Below are 26,135 nucleotides of genomic sequence, written 5' to 3'. Positions count from 1 at the left end.
GCACCCCCAACCCCGTGCAGGGGCCTGGGTGACTCAGAACTGGCCGCGCCAACATGGCTTGGGACCTGTGCCTGATGGGTCTGTGCCGACCTGGGCCACACGCGAGGGGCTTTGGGTCATGTTTGCTGAGCATAGATGTCCTCCTCCCAGTGATCCGGACCCCAGAGCCTGCCGAGCTGTTCCCATGGCAGGCCACGCCTCACCTGCCCCGCTGCCCACGTGCCTTTCCCCGAAAGCCCCTGACCCCACCCAGGGCCCGGACCCACAGGAGACATTTCCTGGCAGCCCGTCCCCCCCAGAAGTGGGCGACACTCTGGGCTCCTAGTGGGCAGGCAGCCTTTTGTCTCTTGGGCAGGGCCTCCCAGGTCTTTGTCTTTCTGTGGTTCCTGTTTGCCCTGCATGCTGTGCTGGATGTGGGGGAGGGCCCACACGCAGAGGGCTGGCTCAGCCTGGCAGACGATTCCGGGGAGCATAATTCGAGGAGGCATTTGTGCTGAGACGGGAGCACTTTTCTCTCCCAGCTCAGGCTCCTCCGAAGAGCCACGCTGGTCCCTTCCCGACAGGCTGGCCCGCGAAGACCACAGTCTCCCAGATCCTGTGACCCCTGACGCTCCTGTTACCCGGGGACCCCACAGAATCTCCATGCTGTAAAGGGGCACCAGCGACCGCGGGGCGCCCAGGTCTGGAGGGTGGGACGAAAGATCACCCCGGACCTGCTCGGGGACAGAAAGGTTTTTCTGCCTGATGCAATTTGCCATCTCCTTTCGGGAAGAAACTAGCCTTGCAGACAAATGTAGTGTTAAAAAACAAAGTTCAACCTAGTACACTTGAAGGGCTCGTTGGCTTTGTTAAGGGATTCAGGAACTGGACAGCACCCCAGATAGCAAGTAGAGGGGAGCTCCCAGGAGGTGTACAAAATGGAAGGTTTTTACAGGAAAGGGGCTGGGAGAGGTTATCAGCAAAAGGACCGTGCGGGCCAGCACACTTTCCCTGGGTAGGGAGGTAGGGAATCAGGGAATCGCCTGCAGACCATCTGTCTTTGGGGGGAAGGGGCTGAGGCCAGCTACTTCACTGGGCTGATCAGATAATTCTGACCCGTTGGTCAGGTTGCATTCCTGGGGGAGGCCAGACCTGCAGCTAGATCAGGTCTGGAGGCCCAGTTTGGGGACTCGGCCCAAGTGACACCACTCGGACCTGTCGTTTTCTTTGTAACAGCAGTTGCTGTTAAAATGTTAAGAGTGGAGACCTATCTGGAAAGTTAGTCACAAGGGACGCCTGGGTGGCTCAGGCGGTTGAGCGTCCGACTTCGGCTCAGGTCATGATCTCGAGGTTTGGGGGTTTGAGCCCCGCGTCGGGCTCTAGCTCGGAGCCTGGAGCCTGCTTTGGATTCTGTGTCTCCCTTTCTCTCTCTCTGCCCCTCCTCCGCTTGTGCTCTGTCTCTCTCTGTCTCTCAAAAATGAATAAATGTAAAAAAAAAAAAAAAAAAAAAAAGTCACATGCCCCCATGTTACCTCCTGCATGGTCAGCTGTCAGAGGCGGTCAGTGACTTCCGCTGGGCCTTCTTTTCTGCGTTTACTCTGACGGTGATCATCTAACTGCTTTAAAAAAAAATCCCCACAAAGATGGGGTGCCTGGGTGGCTCAGTCGGTTAAGTGTCTGACTTCAGCTCAGGTCACCGTCTCATTGTGTGTGAGTTCGAGCCCCGCGTCAGGCTCTGTGCTGACAGCTCAGAGCCTGGAGCCCGCTTCGGAGCCTGTGTCTCCCTCTGTCTCTGCCCCTCCCCCTCACACACTCTGTGTGTGTGTGTGTGTGTGTGTGTGTGTCTCTCTCAAAAATAAATAAACCTTAAAAAAATCTTTTTACAAAGATCTCCATCAGGAGAGGTCTTTGGGCTTGCTTTGACTTTTGTGACAAGTTTGAAAACAAAACATTGGAAAAAACCCACACACTCCTCACTAAATTATCGGGGTGGGGGAGGAGAAGCATCCTCTGCCGTGTCCTAGATAATGCTGGCCAGCCCCTGCTGGCCCCCAGCCGGGTCTTCACCCCTGGGTCTGGCAGACTCCCCTTGACCCGCCTTCAGTCTCCTCTGCACCTGCCCCCTCCTTGGGCCTGTCTGTCTTCTGCCCGCCCAGCCCAGCTGTAGCAAGAATCTGGAAGCCACCTCCCCACCCTTGATGTCTGACCAAATTCTCCACCCCTCACCCCCCCCCCCCACCCCCGCTTTGGAGGGTAAGCCCTTGGCCTGCTTTCAGTCAGAATCCCCCAACCCTGTCTGCCTCCTCTTAGTAATTTCCCACCCCCTGACACCCGCCCTCTGCTCCCCCAGCCTGGTCTGCTGTGTTGGGAGTTGAGCCAGTCCCCTCTCCTTGCGATAGTCCCAAGCCCTGTTGTGACATCCCTGAACACTCTTCCTTCCCTTTCAACAAGTGTCATGAGGGGACCTCTGGCACCCTTTTGTCATGCTGGTGAAGCCCCAGGAGACAGGGACCTGGAGTCTCACCCTAAGAGGGACTTGGCCAGCACAGCATGAGTCCACCTGCGGGGGCCTTGCTAAGCCTCCCCTGCAAGGTCTTGGGAAAGGAGGAGGGACTGTCCTAGGACCCGCTGCTGCTCCTGGAGGGTGCCAGGCTGGGGCTGAGTGTGGAGCCGGCTTCACCTCCCACCACCCTGGGGTTCCCTCGGTATCTGGCATCCAGGCCAGGCAGCCGGGCCCCCAAAGCACCGCCCCCTGGGGACCGAGGGAAAGGCGGCTGGTGCTCATGGAGCTCTGGCTCGGCTCTGTGGGGCTCTGTTGCATCTGCCACAGGCCCTTGAGGTTCTGATAGACTGTGAGTCCTCCGCACAGGCCATCGGGAGACACGGGCTTAGCATTTCAGGTCTGGAAAGCACACGGTGCCCCTGGGGCCCCCTAGCCAGGTGGCAGGAGAAAGCAGGAGCAGACAGGGGGGCTGAGGGGCCGGGCAGGGTGGGCCCTTCATCTAGCGGTGTGGCCTGGATGCCTCTGCCTGCCTCACTCGTCCAGCTGCGGCTTTGGGGAGCGGGACCGAGGGGTAAGCTGGTCCTGGCTGGAGTTCTGCTAAGCTCTACGGGAGCAAAACCGTGCTGCGTCCCACGTTCACTCAGACAGCCTCCCTGACGCTGGCCCACGGCGTGCAGGTCCCCCTCAAGTCCATGTGCACAGGGGCCAGAGGACTGGACAGGACCGGTCCACACATCCCTTACTCAACAAACGCCCACCAGGCCCCCGCTTACTGTCCCCCAACCATGGTGTCGGCGAATCAGTGATGAATGACCCCAAGACAAGGGAAGCACGGGGAAAATGTGGGTGCACCACAGGTGTGGGCTGGGCGAGGTTTCAGGAAGTGTCGACAGTGCATTTCAGGGACTGAGCAACGCAGAGGGGGGAGGGGCAGGGCCTGCAGACCGTCCAGCCCTGTTTGGCCCACCCTCTGTGTCAATATGAGGCTGGGCCTTATAAGGCGCCAAGAAGCCTCCGGTGGGACATTTCCTCGGCCGAGCCAGCTCCCGAGCCAGCTCCCAGCAGGACGGTGGGTCCACATCCAGCACCATGACGGAACTGGAGACGGCCATGGGCATGATTATTGACGTCTTTGCCCGGTACGCGGGGGCCGAGGGCAACAAGCAGAGCCTGACCAAGGGGGAGCTGAAGACGCTCATGGAGAAGGAGCTCCCTGGCTTCCTGCAGGTGAACGCCCAGGGGCGCGGGCGGTGGGGGCACGCAGGGAGGGCGCGGGAGGGCCGAGGGGGTGCCCGGAGCAGCCGGCAGGGGGGCAGGGGGAGGCTACCGGTCCAGGAAAGGATCAGCTGCCCTAGGGGCTGAGGCCTCCAGAGCTGTGGGAACGGGAGCCGGGAGCCAGTGCAGCCAGGTCAATCCTTAAAACCAGAGTTAGGAGTTAGAGTCACAATCCACTCAGCACCAGGATTCTTTCTCAGCAGGGGAGGGGGGGCAAGTGGGAGAGCGAGGGATGCAAACCTGAACCTGAGCGGTGCGGGTGGGGTGGGGGAATCTAGGGCCATCTGTGAGGCTGCGTTTGCTGGTCCCTCACGGCTGCACCCCACCAAGGCTGCGGGCCACAAACACCCCTGCTGCACTGCCTGCTGGGCCACATGCTGCCTGGTGTTAGTGGGGCTGACAGGGTGCAGATGGCAGCTGGTCTCACTCTGCCCAGGGGGCCTCCCCAGGGACCTGTAAACCCGGGGCCTGCCCTCCTCTGCCTCCCGCCGTTGGGCGTGAGGATCCGAGGCTCGCGCGGCACCAGACGGGTGCTGGGTGCGTGGACCAGACGCGGTTCAGTGAGGTGACCTTGCAAAGCAGGCGGCGTGCAGGGGTGGCGCGCGAGTGGCTGCGTTTCCTGGGAATAGTCACTACCCTAGGGCATCTTAACCAATCCAGAGACGACCCCCTGCAAAACTTCACGAACGCGCGCGCCTGCACAGCATAGTGCAATTCAAATTCGGCCTAAAACAAAGAAAACGTGAGTTAGTGCCTTAGTTCGAGCCGGCACACACCTTCGGGCAGTTCAGAGCTTCCTAGAGCCCGGCGACTCGGTGACTCCGATGTCCCCCCCCTCCCCCCACCGCCCCTAACGCCCAGCCCCAGAGGGCCCACCGCGCTGACCCCGGGCCTCTGTCTCCAGAATAAAAGGGACAGGGACGCCGTGGACAAACTGCTCAAGGACCTGGACGCCAACGGAGACGCCGAGGTGGATTTCAACGAGTTCATGGTGTTCGTGGCCGCCCTCACAGCCGCCTGCCACAAGTACTTTGAGCAGGCGGGACTCCACTGATGCCCTGCAGACCCAGATCCCTGGGGGGAGGGGGTGCTCCGGGCCCGCCCCCAGCTTCCAGAACCCTGGGGGTGATTGCTTCCCTGGGCCCGGCCTGCCCCCGACCCTCTGATCAGTAAAATGCTTGTGACACGCGCCTGTCTCCCTCAAATGGATGATTTCCTTCCGCCCTCAGCGCCCCCACCCCCAACACAAGTTTTCTAATGGGTCACTTAGTGCTCCTGGCCTGCGACAGGGTAAGGGTTGGTTCAGGGGCCACTTTCCCCGGCTGAGGCTGGCCGAGGCACCGTGCCTGCTTCTGTGGCTTCCTGGGCCCAAAGTGAGCGTCCCCCTGTCCTGAATCCAAGGAGACCCACGGGACACACATCCATCCGTCCAGTCGGTCAGACGGCCGCTCACCAAACCCTGGCCCCTCCGTGTCTCCAAACGCGTTTCCAAGCCCCGTCTTTTTAATGTACGTGCTTGCGCCACACAGACAGGAAAACACACTTAGAGAAGAAACGGTGACGGGCGGGGACCAAGGGCCAGAGAACAAGGCCCCCCGCGCCAGCGTTTCCAGTTTTATGAAACTGTCTTCATGAAGCAACGCAACCCGCGTGACTCAGGTGAGGGCAGGGGTGTTAGGTCAGTCGTTTGCCCTGGTTTGGAGACTTCCGGAGCCTGGCCGGGGACACACCGGCAGGAGGCGTGGTTTACCCCTCGCTGGGGCGAGCAGGGCACAGGTTTTGTAAGAGGGGAGCCCCGGCAGGTTAGATGGGGGCGGATACACCATTGAAAGCACGGAAAGTCAAGCTAATGGGCCGATCGGGGAGGCGGGGCTGGAATCGGATTTCTTCCTGCTGCTTCACAAGTGAGTCACAAATTGTCACCCGCGGCGGGGGCAGCCCCCCCCCCCCCCCCGGAAGCTGCAGATACCAGAGCCCTCGATCCCCGCCCTCACGGATAGCTGGGGTGCAGGCCCCTGCCCCGGTCCCCGACTCTGCCCCCACCCCAGACGCACAGGGAGAACACCCCCCTGTGCAGCAAGGTCGTAGGAGAGGTTTCCAGCCTGCAGCCTGAGCCTGGCCCTCCGGGCCTCCCCCGTCCTGACACCCTGAAAGCCTGGAGGGAGGGGTCTTCTCTGAGTCCTCACCCCGGTGGTTCCCACGCGTTCCAGCTGAAAACCCCACTGCTGGGGGATGAAAACAGCAGCTGGCCGCTTCCTTCCAGTGCACCTGGGGCTCCTCTGCCGGCCAGCACGGTCCCCGGCCCTCCTCATCCCCAGGCAGGGCCGGTCCGTTTTCACCCCTCAGGACAGGCTGTATCAAAGCGTCCTGCTTTGGAAGAAGCTTCTGCAGTTCCCAAAGCAGCTTCTGCAGTTCCCATAGCTGCCCGCTTGCCCTGGAATTTCCTTCACCCCATCTGGCTGCTCCCTCTCCTCCCTCACAACTGGGAGATTCCCTCTGGAATGCGAACACTCGGCTCCCAGAAACCAGCCTCCTGTGGTGCTCTGTCAGCCCCCTGGGCAGGCTGCGGAGCACCCCTTCCTCCTGGGTGAAGTCCACGGTCACCTCCGCGGGCTTCACAACTTCCGGGTGGCTGGGGGGCTCCCGGCAGCCAGGTCCTCCAAGGCAAAAGCCATGTCCAACCTGCGTTTCTTGATGGCCACAAGGAACTTGCCGGCATGCGTGGACCCACATTCGCCCATTATTAAAGATACGGTTCTTCGTAGTTTTGTTTTTTTAAGTTTGCTTACTTATTTTGAGAGAGAGTGCGCACGAGAGAGCAGGGGAGGGGCAGAGAGGCAGAGAGAGGATCCCAAGCAGGCTGGGGAGGCAGGGGGAGGGGGGTGCAGAGCCCCACCGGGGGCTCGAACTCACGAATCATGAGATCATGACCTGAGCGGAAACCAAGAGTCAGACACTCAACTAACTGAGCCACCCAGGCTCCTATTTTTGTTTTTGAAAAGTAGGCTTTTCAATTAATATGTTCACGCCTAAAACTTCGTCTCCAGCTCAGATCATTTCCCCAAAATAGACTCCATTACTCTGTAACCCGGGATTACTAGCTTAAAGGAGGTTTGGGGTTTTTTTTTAATTGCGGTGAAAACACGTAACATTTCTAAGTGTACATACGGCGTTAAGTAGATTGACAGTGTTGTGCAACCAAGCTCCCGACTTTCTCTTCTTGCAAAAGTGAAACTCTGTATCGGACAGCATCAGACAGCAAGTCCCCCGGGCCCTGGACCCATTATTCTATTTCCTCCATGAATTTGTCTCCTCTGGGGAACTTCTGTGAACGGAGTCATACACTGTTTGTCTTCACGGCTTGTTTCACTTGGCAGAATGTCTTCAAGGTCCATCCCTGTTGTAGCATGTGGCAAAATTTCCTTCCTTTTTATGGCCCACGTTCTTCCATCTCTGAATCACTCACTCAAGCCCCTACTCTTTGAGCATGCTCCTTGTCACTGGGGCGGGCACCGATGCACCCAACTGGCCGCCATCCCTCTTCCCTCCTGGGTTACAGAGGCCCAGTTTTGTTCAGGCGTGTGGCAGAAACGTACTCCAGGAATATGGGCTCCTCAGCTAATCCCTGCCCGCTGGCCGCTGGGAAATTTGAGAGCTGCCGGTGGCTTTGAGGAACACGGCCAAAGCCAGCCTTCAAGGTGTGTTCCTACAAATTAGGGAAAGGCCCCCTTCCTCAAGACCCAGTAGTGGCAGGTGCAGGAAAACTGTCACAAGAACTTGATCAAAGGTGCAAAGACTGTAACATGAATGGCATCCCCTAGAGCTGTGCAGTGCACGACCTGCACGACCGTATATGCCGCCCTTAGCTGGCAGAGATTTTCCTCCCTGATTAAAAAAGAAACAAAGCACATAACTATGAAAACGCACCCTCTCACTTTGTCAGGTCTTAGACGTTGCTGTGTGACGGCGTGATGCTTGCTGCTGCAGCCACTGGGCAATGAGGACAGAGTTAAGAGGGTCAAAGAAGAGCTTGAATGGCCAGCAGGGTCACTCCACTGCACAGCCCCAGTGGGTGCTGCTTACATCACAGTCTGTGAATGGTGCTGGGAGGTCCTGGCTGCCAAAGGGACTCAGAGCCACGTACCTCTGGACTTACGGGAGATACAAAGCCATATTGCTTAAGCCACATTTAGTCAGCATATGCCTCGTAAGCACTGCATAGCGGATCCTTGTGACTCATTTTGGCCATTCAACATCTGTACCCCTTTTTATGTTTGGGGAATTCATCACTTATGTACCTTGATAGGTGCCAAGTCTATCTACCCCCGTTTAAGTTGAAAATACTAGACTCTCTTGCCAGAGTACTGTCATGTGACCTAGCATCCACCAATCGGATTCATCCACACCCAATGTGACTAAGAGCTAGTGAAGCCAGTGAAGGGTTGGGAGAGCTAGGGGGCTGTCTCTGGCTGGCTGTGCAGACGGCGGGAGTCCAGGCACTGGGGCAGACGAGGGCACAGTAAACCAAAGCAGCATCCTGTGCTCAGAGCAGGGCCAGCTTCCTCCCGGGCCGCTTCTGCGGCCTGGAATCGTCTGCTCCTGGAATCATCACCCTGAGTCTCTTCTCAAGCCCTCCCTGAGCTTCTGGAAACTGCCTAACTGACTAGGGTCAGCTTCTGTGCCGGCAGCTAGGAACCCTGACAGATTTCGGCCATAAACCTCTCGCATTTTAAGGCAAAGCAATGTGTAATAGCAATAGTTATAATAATAGTTATGAATTGTAGGAGCAATAACATCACACATATAAATAATAACAATGCTTAGTGATTTTATTAATAACTCTTGGTCAAAAGGAAAAGAGGCAGACTTTATCTATCTATCTATCTATATATTTTTTTAACATTTATTTATTTTTGAGAGACAGAGCATGAGCGGGGGAGGGGCAGAGAGAGCGGGAGACACAGAATCTGAAACAGGCTCCAGGCTCTGAGCTGTCAGCAGAGTCCGACGCGGGGCTCGACCCCACAAACCATGAGATCATGACATGAGCCGAAGTCAGACACGTATCCGACTGAGCCACCCAAGTGCCCCAAAGAGGCAGCCTTTTGAAAGGATGAATCTGGAAAGAACTTCCTGACCAAGAAATTCAAAAACGCTGCTGGCTTACAGACTCGAGGTTATGTGCTGTTGTTCACGATAAATGCCCAGTAAGAGGTGGAGACCGACGGCAACATTCCAGAGATGACACTCAACTTTCAAAAAGGTCTTTAGCTTTCCTTTATCAACCATTTTAGAGGCACTTTAAATTTGGAAGCTCACGGAAATCACAAACTTACAGAAGACTCAGAAGCAGAGTACAAAGAATTTTATTTTTCCGCAGGATCTGAGAATAAGCCGCTGATCTGCTGATCTCCCACCCTGAAGACTTCAGTGAATGTCCTCCAAGCTGCACCCCCCTACGTGATCACGGGGCAGCCGCCGCCGTCAGAAAACGCACCCCAACCCATTACCGCCATCTCATCTCAAGACCCGGTTCAAGTTTTGCCAACTGTTCTTTTTTTTTGTTTTCATGTTTATTTCTTTTTGAGAGAGAGAGAGAGACACAGCGCAAGTGGAGGGGGGAGGGGCAGAGAGAGAGAGGCAGACACAGAATCCGAAGCAGGCTCCAGACTCCGAGCTGTCAGCACAGAGCCCCATGCGGGGCTCAAACTCACGAACCGTGAGATCATGACCTGAGCCCAAGTCGGAGGCTCCTCTGACTGAGCCACCCAGGCACCCCGCCCAGCCAATTGTTCCTAATAAGGTCTTTTATAGAGCAAAGGGATCACGTTTACGCCGCCTTTCCCAGACTTGCATGACCTTGACACTTTTGAGGATTACGAGCTAATAATTTTGCAGAATTTCCTTCGAGTTGAGGTTGTCTGAGGTTTGCTCGTGACTGGGCCTGGGTTGTGTACCTTTGGCAAGAATGTCCCAGAAGTGATGCGATGCTCTTCTCACGGCATCTTATCAGATGGCACGCGGTGTTAATCTGTCCCATTTCTGGTCATGTCCACTTTGATCACTCGATTAAGATGGTGATTGAAGAAACAGCCAGCCACAGGCCCAGCGTTGGGGAAAGAAAAGCACAGGATGTATCTAGAACAGAAAGCAAGGATGTGTTCAAAGAATGACCAGGATACGTCAAAAGGACGCAGAAGCAGCCTTACATGGGCTCCCACTGCCCAAATCAAAGCCTTCTCCACTATAGCTATTCCTGCCACCTTTGTAGCTTGTTAGCATTTTGTAGTGAGGTACTTTGAAGCTACATAAATGTTCTGTTCCTCGTCAAGCATGTAATTCGCTCATGTGTTCATATTTAAGTGAATACATGGTTTCCCATATTCCTCACTGCACCGTGAACGTTAGCCACCATGGTTTGTTGTGATGATCCCACTGTATCCAATCTGCCAGTGGGGCCCTTCCATTCAAGCTGGACTCTGTGTCCTTCTAACTCATCCCCAACCTTGTTTGGACACCCCCTTGCTTTCCGTCTCAGCCAGATGTCTGCACACATCTCGGGCCCTCCCTGCTCCAGTTCTGGAACTGACCGTTTCTCCATGAAGTTCTGGTCCCTTTTAGTGGAAAATGGTATTTAGAAGCCAAGATCTGAGAGCCAGGGTGCTCAAGATTATTGGGATGTCACTGCTTTCAGCTGCTTCCAATAGGCAGAACTAGGGAATATTTGTAAGTGTGTACATAAATTATACACACACATCTGTGGTTCTATATAAACGTAGAATGTATACACAGAACCACAAGTTCACACAGATACCTCCAATTTCAACCCAATACCATGGAGCTCATTCTAGTGTTCTTTCTTTTCATCTTTCTCTCCCTCTGCTGGCACTCCCTCTCCTGCATGGAAACCTTTTCCCTGATTAGCCTCCAGTCCCTGTGCCAGTCTGCCCCCTGAATGCACACCCTTCTCTCCCCTTGGGCTGAGTCACCTCACAGGACTGACTTCCTCTACGGATGCCCTCCTTGCCCTTCTCAGGCTGTGACAAGCTGCACCGCATTGTTCCCATGCGTGGATGCTCTCCTTACCCCACTGGGCTCTGACCCCCAGACTACCAGCTTGGGGACTTCTAATCCTTCCTGGGCTTTCATTTCTCAAGTCAAATGAATGAATGAAGGTCCTTGGCACTCATCTCTAGGTAACAAGCTACTTGATTTCCCCTGTTTACCATTATCTCCACCACTAGAATGACTAGGGGCAGGACTGCCTCTTCACGGCTGCATCCCCCAGTGCCTAGAGCAGTGCCTGATACATAGCAGGAGCTAAGTAACAGTGGTAAGTAAATAAAGACTTCTGCAGCAAGATGAATTTTTGAAATGGTTCTAAGCCAGGGAATCAACATAGCCAATTCACGTTAGCTGACAGCGAAGGAGGAAGATTGGTGTTAAGCTGTAAGGAGGGAGGCCAGTTGGGAGAGCATCGCTCTAGTGGCCTGGGGCAGGTGGAGGGGGTGGGCAAATCAAAGGTGCATTCTGGACATTGAATCAATGTGCTTCAGTGATAGAGCGAGGAAGGCGTTGCTGAGAAGGAGGGAGGAGTCAAGAATAACACTGACGTTTCTGTGGTTTGAGTTCTCTGCATCGATAAGCAGACACAAATTTAGGTTACATTTACATACCGAATTGGTACTCATTCATTCAAGGAGTATCGTGTACCAACCATGTGGCAGCCAAGCACTGGTCTCTGTGCTGGGAATTCAGCAGGAAACAAAAATTCCTGGGGCGCCTGGGTGGCTCAGTTGGGTGAGCATCCAGACTCTTGATTTCAGCTCAGATCATGATCACAGGGTCGTGGGATCAAGCCCCACATCGGGCTCCAAGCTGAGCGTGGAGCTTGATTAAGATTCTCTCTCTCTCTCTCTCTCTCTCTCTCTCTCTCTGCCCCTCTCCCCTGCACAATCCCCAGCTTGTGCTCTCTAAAAAACAAAACAAAAAACAAAGAAACCAAAACAAAAATCTCCTGCCCTCAAGGGGCTGACATTCCAAGGGGAGAAGTGGGTAAGACACAAATTAGTAATCACATGTCAGGCAAGTGAGAAGAAAAACGAAGGATAGAGAGTGACAGGGGTTGGCAGTGCTGCTTTAAACAGGAAGAAGAAGAGGGCCTCGCTGGTAAGCTAACGCTTAAGGAGAGACTTTGAAAAGTGGCCCAGTGAGCCATGTGGACGGATACTGGACACTCGGATGTTTTCGGAAGAAACAAAACCCCGAGAAGTATGGCCACAAAACACTATTGAAGACTCAGTCGTCACCAGCCAGCCGATGGCAAATGACGGCTGGAGAGGAGGACAGAACATAGAATTTCAGACTTCACAGCAAGGGGAGTTTGGGCACGATGGGCCGATTGCAGAGCAACTGACAGAAGGCAATTCAAATTTTCTAGGGGACCTGGAAGTCGTTTCAATTCCACAGATACATAATCCAACTGGGGGGGAGGGGGAATTTATGCGTTACAACAGGAAATACACACAAAGTCCTGGCCTCCAAATTCCACCACATCTCAGGCAGGAGTTGGACCACTAGCTCGTCACCACAGTGCTCCGCAGAAGGGCCAAGGGTCAAAAATGCTTCAGAAGACTCTTAAGGCCCTGACCGTGAAGGAGGCTTGGCATCGAGACTGAACACATAAGGGGCGCCTGGGTGTCTCGGCTGAGTGTCTGACTTCCGCTCAGGTCGTGATCTCGCGGTTCACGAGTTCGAGCCCGGCATTGGGTTCTGTGCTGACAGCTCAGAGCCTGGAGCCTGCTTTGGATTCTGTGTCTCCCTCTCTCTCTGCCCCTCCTCCGCTTGCATTCTGTCTCTGTCTCTCTCTCAAAAATAAATAAATGTTAAAAAAAAAAAAACAAAATAAAAGACTGAGTAGATAAAATGCAACCCCAACGGAGGAATACAATCCATGGTCAATTAATCAGTTAATCAAGGGGAAACACGTGCATACGAGTTTTGCACCCCCAGAACATCTGTTTTTAAATCAGTAAGTAACTTGTAACTAAGTTTCCTGAATCAAGGTCCCTAATATCCCCACAGGGGTGCTCCTTCAGCCAGCTCCTGGAATTAAGAAAACACGGAGGAACTAACCTGCAGTGTATATGAACAGGAACGAGAAATAAACCTTGGGGGCTGTAGCCACAAAGACTTTGGGGTTGACGGATGCAGAGAGACACCGAGCCTCAACCCCAGGAAAGGCTGGCCGGTCCTTCCCACGCCCCTGATCCAGCGCAGACCCTCCACTCCCACCCCGCACCGGCGCCCCCATTCTTGCTTCCCCCCCCCCCCCCCCCCCCCCCCCCCCCGACCCACAGACCTCACTAAGCTTCCCGCGCTACAAACGTGACCCCTGAGGCTCCCTTGCTCCTCGGTCTCAATGGCTCCCGGCACTACCTCTGTTCCCACTGAGAAATTCAGAAGGGCAGGAGCACAGATTCCAGAGACCGAAACAGCCTCTCTAAAGGACTTGCCTTTGTGCCCAGGTACTTTCCTATAAAAATGCCTGTTTCACACGTTATTCCCAGACCTGTACCTCGGCTTGTCATTATAAACATGTATGTGTTCTCATCGAACCCCCTCTAGCGCGATTCTGGAAATTGCACCCTGCCTGTCCTGTGGCTTTGAGCATCCATTAGCACAAGCTCATGAACAGGAATCATTTCTCTAATGAAGCCCTCTCTCCTCTGCTCCCCACTTTTACTGGTCCCCGCAGTGCCCCCCAGTCACTCCCCAGTGCTGCAGCTCAAGTCCCTTCCTGAGCTTCTGATGCCCCCACTGGTTTCTACTCTTAGAAGTTGTACTCGGCATTCAAGGACAGTCATTGGCTCTCAGGCACCCTGCGGTGCAGTTACCTGTCCCAGCTCGTCCAGGTCCAGGCCTTCCCTTCACATTCCTGCTGCCCTGGAGCAGACGGGAAGCACATTACACGCCCACTGGCTACACAGACCTCAGCTGCTGAAAAGCAGGGGCTCAGGCCAGACGATGGCCTCAAGTTCATCCCTGTCAAGAGCTCACTGTCCTGTCATCTTATCCCCACAGCACCGGCCACAAGCGATTCTCCCTCACGGTTCCAGGCTCACAGAGAACCTCAAACTTCAAGCAGCTCGGTCCTGCTTGCCGAGGCTGCGCTCAAAGAAGCACGTTCGTTTCAAAAGAAATGTATTAACACATGCAGGGACTTTGGCCATTTGAACAACGTATTTATTTGAAAAAAAAAAAGGGGGGGGGGTTTAGAGATCTTTGTTTTTCAAGGCAAACAAACATTTATTGCATGTCTGATTTTGACTTCCAGTCCTGGTGAGGTCTACCCTGATCAACCAGATGGGCCCTGATGCTGCCTTTTCCTTTCTCCAGTGTCCCCGGACCCTTTGTAGATGGTCTCTTTGACGCAATACTCCGGAACGCCCGCATTACCACAGTGATGGTACTCGGTCATTCCCTGTCCAAACTTCTTTGTCATTCAGGGTCGGCTAGGTTACCTACATAAAGTCACCTGGCAGGTGGCGCAACACAGCCCAGACAATATGCCACAGAACACAGCTCTCCTCCGTCCCACGGGAAGTGAAGTTCCAGAATACACACACAACCATCTCCCATCTACGACTGCCTTCTACTCCTTCTCCGTCTTCCCCACAGCAGTCTCACCCCTACTCGGGTCACCAGGTACACCCGAGGAGCGTCGTCCATGCACCTCTAAAGGTAGAAGATTCTGGTCCCACGTCTACACAAGTCCCAGACAACAATCAGGTCACATGGATAACAGCAAGGTGCAAGGCCATGCCCCAACATTTCAGACACAGTAAAGTAACGTGATTTAACGTGACAACTGAAACAACTTTTCATTAAGCCCCATTTCCCCTGCAAGAGTATTTCTCGGACAAAAGTTATTTTTCAGGACAGTCTAACCCAACTAAACCCGGCATCCGTCGTGTTAGTTCAGACGAGAGAACGAATTCTGGAGATCTTACTGTCCCCAGGCACGGCTGGACCGGCCAGGCAACATGCAGACCCAGGCCCAAGAGACAGGAGTGCTCGAATATCATTCAAAGGAATGTGAAGGAATGCGACCCCCCCTCCCCAACTTGTACACGTAGAAGCAGTTAGTTTAGGCTGGTACAAGCAGCTGGTCAACATAACCATCAGATGTACCTAATGAAATCTCTAACATAAGAAATAGAGATATTTTCCAGATTCCAAGTCTCTCAACATAAAACACAGTTCCTTGAGACCACACGAAAGGGCAGCAGAAATAACTAAGTAACACGTGTTAACGACTTCACCTCCAATCTACAGCTCTCAGGGGCCTCCTGCCCCAAATTTCGCCCTTAAAAACCCTCACTTGGGTGGTGGGGGGGGGGGGTGCCTGGCTGGCTCAGTCCGTAGAACCCACGACTCTTGATCTCAGGGTCATAAGTTCAAGCCCCACACTGGGCATTGTGCCTACTTAAAACAAAAACCAAAACCCTCACCTGTAAGCCACTGGGCAGCTTCGCACTTGGAGCATGCGGTCCCCATTCTCCTAGGTGGTGTCATACCTATAAACAGCCTATCCTTCTTCACTGCAAAAGCTCCATGTCAGTTTTTTACTGGCTTGCTGTGCACCCAGGAGACCCATTCTCCTCTGGTGCGGATACATAACCATTGACCCTAGGGGAGACTGTGCCACACGGATAAAAACCAAAAAAAAAAAAAAAACAGAATAAACAACAAGCTGTTTCAGTTTCCTCGAGTTGTCAGCCCAGCCTTACCAGGTGACCAGAGTCCATGAGCTGTGAACCCGACGCACAATTGGCAGAAATTTGCCATCAAGACACTGAGTCCCAGATTTCTGCAACCTGATGTTTAAAAAAAAAAAAAAAAAAAAAAAAAAAAAAAAAATTCAATTAACCACCCACCCTCTGACACGAACCTGGAAATTTCTAGTAAACGCCTACAGCCTCACATTTTCCCATTTTTCCCCCCTGTGTTCTCACCCTCCCCTATTTTGCTCTAAGGGCTAGGTTTTCTTTGGTTCCCGCCCCCGCCAAGTGCCTAGGCAACTCTCCCTGCGGCAACTGTCCTATTGGGACTGACTCTGGGGTTTCACAAAGACAAACTCGAAATTATTTTAACTCTTCTTGAATTGCCAGCGGGGGCGGGAGGAACCACAAAACTCTGGACGTCCTAGCACCTGTCCAATCTAGCACGCACCCATTTTCCTCTTGACCTCAGCTTTGCTCCCACTGCCCAATTTCCGACGCAGTGCGACTGAGGCTGTACCTTCACTCCTGGAATATTACTACCACCCAGAAAACTGTTCAATCACGCTGACGGCAACGACCAGGACCCGCATCGGGCCCCGCCGGCCCCCGGCCTTACCGCCCGCCCGCCTTCACGACGATTCGCTTCTCTCTATCCGCCGGACCAGCTCCACCAACATCTCTGCCATCTTCGCGATCTCCTTGGCCTTCTCCTCCGCCTTCTCGCACCGTTTGGTCCCTCTGCCCTCGACTCCATCGTCGGGATTCTGAAGATGGTTCAGGGCGCTCTCCTCCGAGGCCTCCACCTGCGTTTTGATTTGGATGAGCATATTGTCCATCTCCCACAGCTTGCTCCGGTTCCGCATGTACGCCCGGCCGTGCTCCCGGGTCAGCGCTGCGATGTCCTCCCGCATCTCGTTGATGACGGGCAGCAGGAACTGCTCGAAATCCTCCTCGGGCTCCAGCACCTCCACCTCCTCCGGCTCTGCCAGCTCGACGACGTCCAAGGGCCGCATCTGTCCCGCCAAACCGTTGCCGCGGGCGTCGACGGGTCAGCAGTGATTCCGAATTACCTCTGCGAGTTCCTCCTCTCACGCCGTCCGCTTGCAAACCGCTCCGGGAAGCAAAGCCTGGGACCCACACGGAGGCCGGGCGGCGGAGGAGTCCGCGCAGCCGTCACCGGCGGTGGGCGTGTTCGCGCCACTTTCGGGACTCGGCCCCGCCCCCTTACGGCCACGCCTCGGACCGAGCCCAGGCGCGGGCGCGCGCACGCAAAGGGGACTCCGTAGCGGGCGGGCGCACGCCAGCCTCCACCTGCTTCCCGCGCCCTGCCCCGCCCCCTTCTCTAATAGGCCTTTGGGAGCGCAGAGGTTCTTACGTCCCGGACTTTTTCTTTTACTTAATTTTTTTTTAAGTGAAAGCAATTCTCCCTCCCTCGTATTTGATTAAGACAGGCTGGCGTTCAGAGCGCTTACCATCCAGGGACGCACTGCTGTAAGTGCTCAGATTAATTCATTTAACCTAATTCAATAAACCTGTCAGATGAAAAACTGGTTAAAAACAGTGCTTTTGGTCAGAATTTGAACCTGAGCCATTTTGGGTCTACTACAGTCGCTACTCTTAACTACAGTACCTGCTCTCTCTTCTGGGACAGGGCCCTTAAGTCAAAAACTGGGGCTCTCAATTCTGTACTCTCCACCACTGGCTCCCAGAATTTTTTGTCCTGGGGGGATTTCTCTCTCGCTGGGTTGGGTTGTTCTGGTCAGAGTGTTTTGGCCTCTCTTTGAGGTAGGGGAGCTGAAGGGACTCCATTTTGGAAAGGCTCTGTCTCTGCTGTTTTTCTGCTAAGTTCCATTTACTCAAGTTCTATATTTTGCATCCGAATAAGCCAAAGAAGCTGTGTTCCCACTTCCAGGGGAAAAGGAGATAGATTTGTCTTACACCCCCCCCCCAAACACCTGATAACATCTAAAAAGAGCTGGATCCCAAACATGTTCCACGACATTAGCTTTGAACAAACCTCAGCGGATCAGTACTCCCGTACCTTCGATGATCTATAAATAACACCTTTATTCACCTGCCGCTCGCCTTCGGTCAGACCCTACCCTGGATTCCTGAAGGAACACATACGCTACACCCCTTTCCAATATAAACCCCTAACCCCAAGTGAGGAACAGACTCATTCTCCTTTCCTTTCTGAGTCTCCCAGACATTCTATCTGCTAAATGCCCACTCATGCTATTCAGTAAACTCTGTTTTTACTTTTTCTGGCTCACAGAGCTGGTCCTGCAGGGCCCATCTCTGGGTCCTTGGACCCAGGCTGCCTGCATCATCTTCACCGGACTGTAACCAACCCAAGACAAAGGGCCACTTCTGATTCGGCTCTGTGCTTAGCCCCTCCTCACCACCTGGACTCAAGGACCTTAGGGAATGTTTTCGAGAGCAGGCCTCCTTCCCTAAAATATAAGTGTCTCTGCCATACCGGAGGTTCCTTGAGGGCAGGTTCTGGTCTCAGTCCTCACCACCTACAGGACCTACAAAACAGCAGGGCCCCGTAAATGCTGCTTTAATATTCATTTAACAAAAAGTTTTTGAGCACTGACAGAAGGCCATTGTGGAATGGATGGAGTCTATTTCCAGGCATGTTCAACCTGTGCCACCCTAGCAGAATTTGGAGGGACCCTGCTTGCACAGTGGCACAGATCAGAGCTTTCGTTTTCCAGTCTCATAAATAAAGACCAGTGATCCCAGCCTGAGTATGTCAGTGGGAAGATGCATAAGTGAGATGATGTGCATGAAAGTGTTTTGCAAATACCAAAGCACCAGCAGATACTAGTGGTGATAATATTATAACGATTATGATAGTGAATGGAGGTTGTTTGATTCCAAAGGTTTTGGAGTCATCCTTCATTAGGTCCCAGTCCCTCCAATTACTTGCTCTGTGGCCTTGGACAAGTTGGTTAACCTTGAACACATCTTTCTGGGTGTCAATTTCCACCTGTCGCTCTAGGGTGGGCATTGGACATATGATCTCTAATGATCATAATATGATCCTTATAGTCCATAATAATTATATGGTTTACCCAAGATTTTATATCTTGTGTCCTGAGTGCCCCCTTTCACTCTCAAAACTTTCCTTGTTTGATGAACTGGAATTTATTAAAATTATGAAGTGTTCATCAAAAGCACCACTAAGAGAGTAAAAATGCAAGCCAAAGAGTGGGAAGAGATCTTTTCAGTAGCTATATGACAAACGACTCATATTAAAATTGTACTGAGAACTTCTATAGATCAATAAGGAAAAGACAACGCAATTTAAAAATCGGCAAAAGACTTGAGCAGGTACTTCACAAAAGGGAATATCCACATGGCCAGAAAGTATATAAAAAGGTGCAAAAGTTCATGATTCATCAGGGAAATGCAGGTCAAAACCACAAAGAGTTAGCAATCACTATACATCCACTAGCGTGGCTGAAAAGTAAAATGTTGACAATACCAAGTGTTGGGGACTATGTGGAAAGAAGCTGAGAACTTTCAAAGTCATCAAGAATATCAAGCTTTCAGGAACCTTCCTTTAGTTTATTTCTCTTCTCTTTCGTTTCACTGTAAGCAGCAAGAAGAAACTAGGGAAGGTAGGAAGCTCTTCACGGGCCCTTGACATGTTCTATGTCTGATCTGGATGGAGGTTACACGAGTGTGTAAAAGTGGACTGAGGATGCACGCATCTCAAAATAGTTCCCTTACACCTTCGCGTGTTAAAAAGGGTTCAGTGTGTGAGCACGTGCGCGAGCACGAGCGTTCAGGGGCTGGAAACCGATTGGTGCGCGTGCGTGACCGCCCGTGTGCGCGCGGAAGCCGGAAGCAAGGGCGTGCGCGCGCGCGCGGAGGGGGCGGAGCAAGGCTGGGAGGCCGGAAGTTGGGCGGCAGCCCGGCCGTAGCCGGCAATGGAGGGGCTTCCAGCCGACCGTGGGCTGCCGCCCGAGGGGCCGGGGGCAGAGGAGGCCGAGCTGCAGGGAGCTGTCTGGAGCGGGGACAGCGGCAACGTGTCCCAGAGCCACAGCAGCGCCTCGGGGCCGTGGGAGGATGAGGGCCCAGAGTCGGGCGCGCCGGGCCGCGACCTGCCGCTGCTGCGCCGCGCCGCCGCGGGCTACGCCGCCTGCCTGCTGCCCGGAGCCGGGGCGCGGCCCGAGGTCGAGGCCCTGGACGCCAGCCTGGAGGACCTGCTCACCAGAGTGGACGAGTTCGTGGGTATGCTGGACATGCTGCGCGGGGACTCCTCCCACGTCGTCAGCGAGGGCGTGCCTCGCATCTACGCGAAGGCCACCGAGATGCGGCAGGTCTACAGCAAGATCGACCGCCTCGAGGCCTTCGTGGCGATGATCGGCGCCATCGTGGCCAGGATGGAGGAGCAGGTCGCCAGGGCGGAGGCCGAGCTGGGCGCTTTCCCCAGCGCGTTCAGGAAACTGCTGCACACGATTACCGGGCCCTCCTTCTTCAGCAAGGCGCCCTCCGGCCGGCCCCAGCAGAGCGGCTACGAACCCCCCGTCCTGTTTCGGACCGAGGACCACTTTCCCTGTTGCAGCGAGAGACCTCAGATCTGAGTCCCCCGGGCAGCACTGCAAGGGCACCCTGCCTGAGATTATCTCGAGTATTAAATCATTTGGAAATTCTGCTGATAGACATACACGATGTTGGAGTCTGACATGTTTATATTTTGCACACTCATTTCCCCGTCTTATTGATTTCACGTAAGGATGTTTGGTTTTGTGTGTCTTCCAATGCTAAGCTGAGAGCTGCTTGGTCCGGGATGGGACCGGGTTCGGAGAAGAAAAGGAAGGAGCTTTTCTGTGCACTGTGGCAGGACTGCTATGTTTCTGGGTTTTACAGCTCAACTCACAGTATTATTTTTTCAAAGTGTATATATTTTATACTCTTAGGAAAAACTGCTGAGCTGTTCAGGTCTTGTCATTGTTCGATCCTAGTACCGATTCCATTTTCTGTAGCTTACTTTGAGGGTAGATGGTAAGTTGTTTCACGTTATATTAAACTTTTTATATCATGGGTTATACGCCGAAGGAAACGGTAGAATTTCTGAGATGGATTGATTTATCGCATCTGATTCTGAAGTTGTATTTGAAAGTATGCCCCCACAGTCTTCGTTTGTCCACAGCAAACAAGTCTATATGTGGTTGCCAACATTTGGTTTATAATTTAAATATTAATAAAAAGTTTACATTTTATTGGAAAGGCTTTTCTTCTGAAAAGGACTTCACATATTTCCTTTTTTGTGTGATTGAAAATAGACCTGTTGCTCATGATTTTAGGGATAAGGAAAAGTGGCTTGGGAGCACCTCCTTTAGAAGGCTAATGTGAGGAGTGCCTGGCTGGCTCAGTCGGTTAAGCGACCAGTTCCTGATTTTGGCTCAGGTCATGATCTCACAGTTGGGAAGTTCCAGCCCCGAGTCAGGCTCTGTGCGGTCAGTGCAGAGCCTGCTTGGGATTCTCTCTCCCCCTCTCTCTCTCTCTGCCCCTCCCACACTAGCACACTCTCGCTCTCTCAAAATAAATAAACTTCAAAGAAAAAAAGGCTGAAGTGAAAAACCTTACCTGGTATTTCACAGAATTGTATGTTTCTTTCCTCTCAAAGTAAACACTTAAATCACTTGTGTGAATGAGTGGTATTAGGATTTTGTTCTTTCCCCCCGACAGCATGGAATCTGAAAAATGTTTTGCCGGCATAAGGGCTTTGATCTTGACTTGAATCTATTTTATTAATGGTCCTAGAGGGCGCTGGACCCCAGATACACATACAGCTTAGGCAGCTTTTGTGTCATTTTTCATAGATCTCAGAGGCTGGTAAAGTAGGCATATTGTCACTTAGCCAGATATCATGAAAAGCCGCTAACATAGTCTCCACCTTGGCTTTCTTCTATGTCGCACATAATACAGTTTTTTATTTAGGTAGTTCATTGATTACAAATTAAGGAACTCCTGAATGTAGAAGCTGAAAGCACCCGTGAGCTCCATTTAATATTGGGCAATTACTGGGGACTGCTGTAGTTAGTATATTCCGATGACATAGTCACTGAATCCGAAAATGTTTCTTACATAACGTCCGTGTTGCTAAAATGCTTTTTAAACTTATTAATATTAAAAGGTAGGTAGTGATTAGGGCAAATTATGAAAAAACTTAGAATAATTTTTAGGCTGAGATTTAATATCCCCAAACTCCGGAAAGCATACGTTAACAAGTGCGCTATAAAGTAAAACTTTATTAGGAATATATAATGCTTAGATATTTACTTTCATTACCTACAAAAAAGTAAATTGGGTTGAGAAAATTAAAAGAATAACCAGTAAAAGATCACTTACTTTACGTTACTTAAAAAAAAAAAAAATACTGGACACAATTACTTTAAAAAACAAAATAAACTTTAAATATTTTATTTAAGATTAAAAAAAAATTTTTTAGTATTTATTTATCTTAGAGCACAAGTCCGGGAGGGGCATAGAGGGGGACACAGAATCTGAAGCAGGCTCCAGGCCCTGAGCTGTCAGCACAGAGCCCGACATGGGGCTTGAACCTAGGAACTAGGAGATCATGACCTGAGCTGAAGTCAGACGCTTAACCGACTGAGCCACCCAGGTGCCCCTAAGATTTTATTTTTAAGTAATCTCTACACCCAACATGGGGCTTGAACCCACAACCCTGAGATCAAAGAGTTGCATGCTCTACGACTGAGCCAGCTGGGCACCCCAAATATAGATAAACTTAAAAAAAAAAAAACAAAAAAAACCCCGCTGGTTTAGATGATAACTTACATGATCACATGTGCAGCTTATCTCTAAGTGACCTTGGGTTCTGAAATTCTCTTAGTCACTTGGTGCTGTCCCTGAGGTCCTAAATAGAGATTAGTGCATGGCCTTGTTTGGAATGGGGACTTGAAGCCGGTTTGCATAGCTTAAGACAGATACTAGGTGAAAGTCCCTGGTCTCAAGAATGGGGGTTGCGGGAGGCAGGCCCACCTCTGCCCAGGCACTGCCGCCTTCAGACCTTCCAGCCCCCTCCTCTCCCACCCCAACCAGCTGGAGATTTAAGGGGGACCCTTCTGGATCTTGGAAAACTGGTCCTTCCCCCTCTCAGAAGTCCATAAAAGTTGGGGGAGGGGGCCAGTTGTCATGTGGGTGACCTCTGTAGACCCATCTCTGCTGCTGGGTCTGGAGCTCTCCTGCTTTCCAGAATAAACAGGGATGGGGTTTAAGAACGCTTGAGAGGGGCACCCCGCCAACCACACCGGAGTCGAGATGTTCTTCACTTCCACACCTGCTTACAGAACACAATGAGCGCTCAGTGTCCCGGAGTCCAACTGACATCCGCTTAGTCCAAGGGCAGCCTCAGGCGTCCAGAAGTCAGCTTACGAACACACATAAAATTGGGTACTAATGAGCTGGTAAGCAGCTTGTGGCTTCTTTTCCTCTAGCCAGAACTTGAGGAATACGAGCCTTGGACCGAGGAGGGGGATCCGTCATGGGTATAAAAGTGTAGCCCCAGGGCACCCCGGTGACTCAGTCAAACAGCCGACTTTGGCTCAGGTCGTGATCTCGCAGTTCATGAGTTTGGGCCCCACGTCGGGCTCTGTGCTGACAGCTAGGAGCCTGGAGCCTGCTTCGGATTCTGTGTCTCCCTCTCTCTCTGCATCTGCCCCACTCGCCCTCTTGTCCCTCTCAAAAATAAATAAACATTAAAAAAAATTAAAAAATAAAAGTGCAACCCCGTGTGAACCTGCTCACTGTATGATCTAGGACGGGCCCCCAAAGGGCCAGACAGTAAGAACCTCAAGGCCGCATGGCCTCACCTACTCGCTCTCCCACGGACCACATGTAGACACATGGGCAGGCGGTGTGCAAATAAAACTTTATATATAAACCAAGTATTTCTTGAAACAAAAGACCTAAGAAGAGCAAACTAATAATGGTCTGGGATTTTAAGATTTTAAACCTATCTCGGTTAAACTGCCCTCAGAAGGGGCAGCATGGGTAGATGAAAAGCATTAGTTCATAAAGGGTTGTTTGTTTCCCCTGCCAGTGAAAGCAAATAAGAAAAATGGGCTCAGGACAACAGACAGGGAAGCCAGGTCACCAGCTGCCCTTGGATGTGAGACCCAGTCCCAAACGGCTGGAACCCAGCTTGGGTCTTCTCTGCTGCAAGACCCACTTTCTTTACCAGGAACGAAGCTTCGCAGACTCACGGCGCTGTCTTCTAAGGAATTTGGCTTAAGATGATCTGCTGTCAGAAGTGAGGGCTGACATCTAATTCATCAGTATGACTGCAGGCAGCACCCGCGACACGTCCCAAATGCACCCTCTCTGTCCATCCCAAGGCTACCCCAACTCAGCCACTCGGTGGTCTCTTAAGTGGTTTCCTGCTTCCCCCGTCCCCTCTCCAAGCCCCTCTCCACAGAGTACGCAGCAGCCAAAACTGTCTCTAAAAACCACGGGCCAGATATATTGGGCTTTGCCTAAAACCGTCATTAGCGTCTCATGACCTTGGAATAAAATCTGAATTCTGTTCTCTGGCCTGTCCTACCCTACAGGGTCTGGCTCCCGCCCCATCAGTGACCTTGTCTTGGGCCTCTCTTCCCTTGCTCACCCCCCTCCAGCTTCACCTTGACCCTGAAAGATACCCACCGTGTGCCCTTCAAGGCGCTTATCACAGTTGTGTCTGTGTCACTCTGGGGTCTGCCTCCCCCACCTCCGGGAAGGCATGGGCTCTGTCAGTCCCGCTGGGCCTCCGCTGTGCTGTCGGCAGGTGACCTGTCACACTCAGCTGTTGAGCAAATGACTGTCAGGCTGGCAGAGCAAAGGAACGGCCAGACATACAGTGGACGCTGGGTCAGGAATGGGAGACAGAAAGGCAAATACAGTGATCCGATCACATGTTTGCTAGGAAGTCAAGCACCATGGGAGGCCTGAGGACACCAAGGAAAGTAAGACTGGATTCTTCTTCAAGAGCTGCACGGGTCGGGTGCCAGCTCAGTCCAACCCAAGGTTAGGGATCGAACTTGTTAAATCTGGTACGAGCGCTCTTAATTGTGCCCCGGACATGTTGATCTAGAATTTTCAGAGCTACCTTTCTGAAGAGACTCCTTTCCCTGCCAAAAGGTTAAAAGATCATTTTCCGGGGCGCCTGGGTGGCTCTGTCGGTTGAGTGTCTGGCTCTTGAATGTCTAACTCTTAGAGGCTCAGGTCATGATCTCACGGTTCATGGGTTCGAGCCCCACATCGGGCTCTGTGCTGCCAGTGTGGAGCCTGCTTGCGATTCCCTCTCTTCCTCTCTTTCTGCCCCTCCCCCCTCATTATCTCCTCTCTCTCTTTCAAAATAAATAGACATTAAAAAAATCATTTTCCAAAGTGACCTACGCTGTTAGCCCCAATCATAGAGAAAGGAACCCATTTCTTTTAGAATGAGAGATTCTTCTTCATGACCTTCATCACCAAAGGGAGGCCTGCCTGTCCGGAGGGGGTCTGCCTGGGACAGAGGATGAGAATAAAGCGGCCCCAGGCCCCCTCCAGTGGGTGTGCGACTGCGGGACCGGGCGGGCCGCGAAGCTGCAGGAACAGCTCCTGCCCCAGCAGGGGGCGCTGCCGCAGCAGGAAAGGCCGTCTGCGAACTGCCGGTCGGGCCCCAGGCTCCGGGAACTAAAACACACCGGCGTCCGCAGTGGCAGCCTTGGCTCCTGCAGATTCAGAGCCAGCAGGTCCTGTCCACTCCCGAGGGGCTTGCAGTGGGGGGCCCACGGCTGTCCCCCAAAGCCCCTCTTCTTGCTCGGGGTGGGGGAGGGGAGGAAGGTGGGATGGCAGCAGCCGGTCTGGCGGGACAGTAGACAGTGGCCACATCCTGTCCCTCACCCCGTTTGCTGTCCTCAGTCTTCTCTGCACCCAGAACGAGCATGCTCGTTTATTGATTCACCTGTCCGTCTGTCTGTCTCCCCCACTAGGGCGCGGAACTTGGCCTTGGTCCATTTTGTGTGCCCCTGAGTGCCGGGGCGCCTGGCCCCGTGTCTGGCCCAGGGCAGGGCCTCCAAATCTGACGGATGAATGGAGGAAACGCGAGGATGAGCAGGTGTGGACAAGAAGGACCGAGCAGGGCTGAGTCTGACGGGCTGCCTTGTGGTAATTCAGCTCCTCGTTCTGGCAAATCCAGGAAACCTGTTTCGGTGTGTTGGTGTTGGGGGGGGGGGGGGGGGGCGAGGGGAGGCAGGCTCCTCCCCCCAACACACACAAAATACCTGTCACTTTCTAGACTGGAAATGCTTACCGGTAGACTTTCTGCAGGGGGTCGGGCTGGAGGTTGGGGCCTGGACGTGGGCATCACGGGGAAGTGGGCATCACAGGGAGGTGGGCATCATGGGAGGGGCATCACAGGCAGGTGGGCATCATGGGGAGGTGGGCATCATGGGAGGTGGGCATCATGGGGAGGTGGACATCATGGGAGGTGGGCATCACGGGAAGTGGGCATCACAGGGAGGTGGGCATTATGTGAAGTGGGCATCATGGGGTGGTGGGCATCATGGGAGGTGGGCATCATGGGGAGG

General features: G+C 52.9%; 3 protein-coding genes across 4 annotated transcripts; 2 read left to right on the top strand and 1 right to left on the bottom strand.

The window, feature by feature from the left end:
• The first annotated feature begins 3,449 nt into the window (after positions 1-3,449).
• Positions 3,450-4,946, top strand: LOC125917469 (protein S100-P). Its single transcript, XM_049623658.1, has 2 exons — positions 3,450-3,709; positions 4,662-4,946. The coding sequence occupies exons 1-2, from the start codon at positions 3,572-3,574 to the stop codon at positions 4,809-4,811; spliced, it is 288 nt and encodes a 95-aa protein (XP_049479615.1). The 5' UTR covers positions 3,450-3,571; the 3' UTR covers positions 4,812-4,946.
• A 4,161-nt stretch (positions 4,947-9,107) lies between these two features.
• Positions 9,108-16,703, bottom strand: LOC125917468 (MORF4 family-associated protein 1). 2 transcript variants are annotated; one of them, XR_007456200.1, is made up of 2 exons: positions 10,348-11,727; positions 9,108-9,895 (listed from the first exon to the last, which is right to left on the bottom strand). XR_007456200.1 is itself a non-coding variant. In XM_049623657.1 (2 exons), the coding sequence occupies exon 1, from the start codon at positions 16,554-16,556 to the stop codon at positions 16,173-16,175; it is 384 nt and encodes a 127-aa protein (XP_049479614.1). In that variant the 5' UTR covers positions 16,557-16,703; the 3' UTR covers positions 9,108-9,895; positions 16,160-16,172. The 2 variants fall into 2 exon arrangements, 1 of the variants encoding a protein (XP_049479614.1); XM_049623657.1 differs by lacking the exon at positions 10,348-11,727 and adding an exon at positions 16,160-16,703.
• Positions 16,704-19,434: 2,731 nt separating this feature from the next.
• Positions 19,435-20,780, top strand: LOC125917470 (biogenesis of lysosome-related organelles complex 1 subunit 4-like). The gene has a single exon (XM_049623659.1). It carries the CDS (start codon positions 19,485-19,487, stop codon positions 20,139-20,141), a length of 657 nt encoding a protein of 218 aa, XP_049479616.1. The 5' UTR covers positions 19,435-19,484; the 3' UTR covers positions 20,142-20,780.
• The last annotated feature ends 5,355 nt before the right edge of the window (positions 20,781-26,135 follow it).

This window comes from Panthera uncia, unplaced genomic scaffold, assembly GCF_023721935.1.
Source record: "Panthera uncia isolate 11264 unplaced genomic scaffold, Puncia_PCG_1.0 HiC_scaffold_1891, whole genome shotgun sequence".
Taxonomy (NCBI): Eukaryota; Metazoa; Chordata; class Mammalia; order Carnivora; family Felidae; genus Panthera; species Panthera uncia.
The sequence above is the reverse complement of the archived record's forward strand: the minus strand, read 5'-3'. Positions and strand labels throughout refer to the sequence as shown.

What these genes read in the sequence shown, in the direction of transcription:
- LOC125917469 (XM_049623658.1), top strand. Translation starts at nt 3,572, where the DNA reads ATGACGGAACTGGAGACGGCCATGGGCATGATTATTGACGTCTTTGCC. An exon ending in AGCTCCCTGGCTTCCTGCAG is followed by an intron (nt 3,710 to 4,661) that starts GTGAACGCCCAG and finishes CTCTGTCTCCAG; the next exon opens with AATAAAAGGGACAGGGACGC.
- LOC125917470 (XM_049623659.1), top strand. Translation starts at nt 19,485, where the DNA reads ATGGAGGGGCTTCCAGCCGACCGTGGGCTGCCGCCCGAGGGGCCGGGG.
- LOC125917468 (XM_049623657.1), bottom strand. Translation starts at nt 16,556, where the DNA reads ATGCGGCCCTTGGACGTCGTCGAGCTGGCAGAGCCGGAGGAGGTGGAG.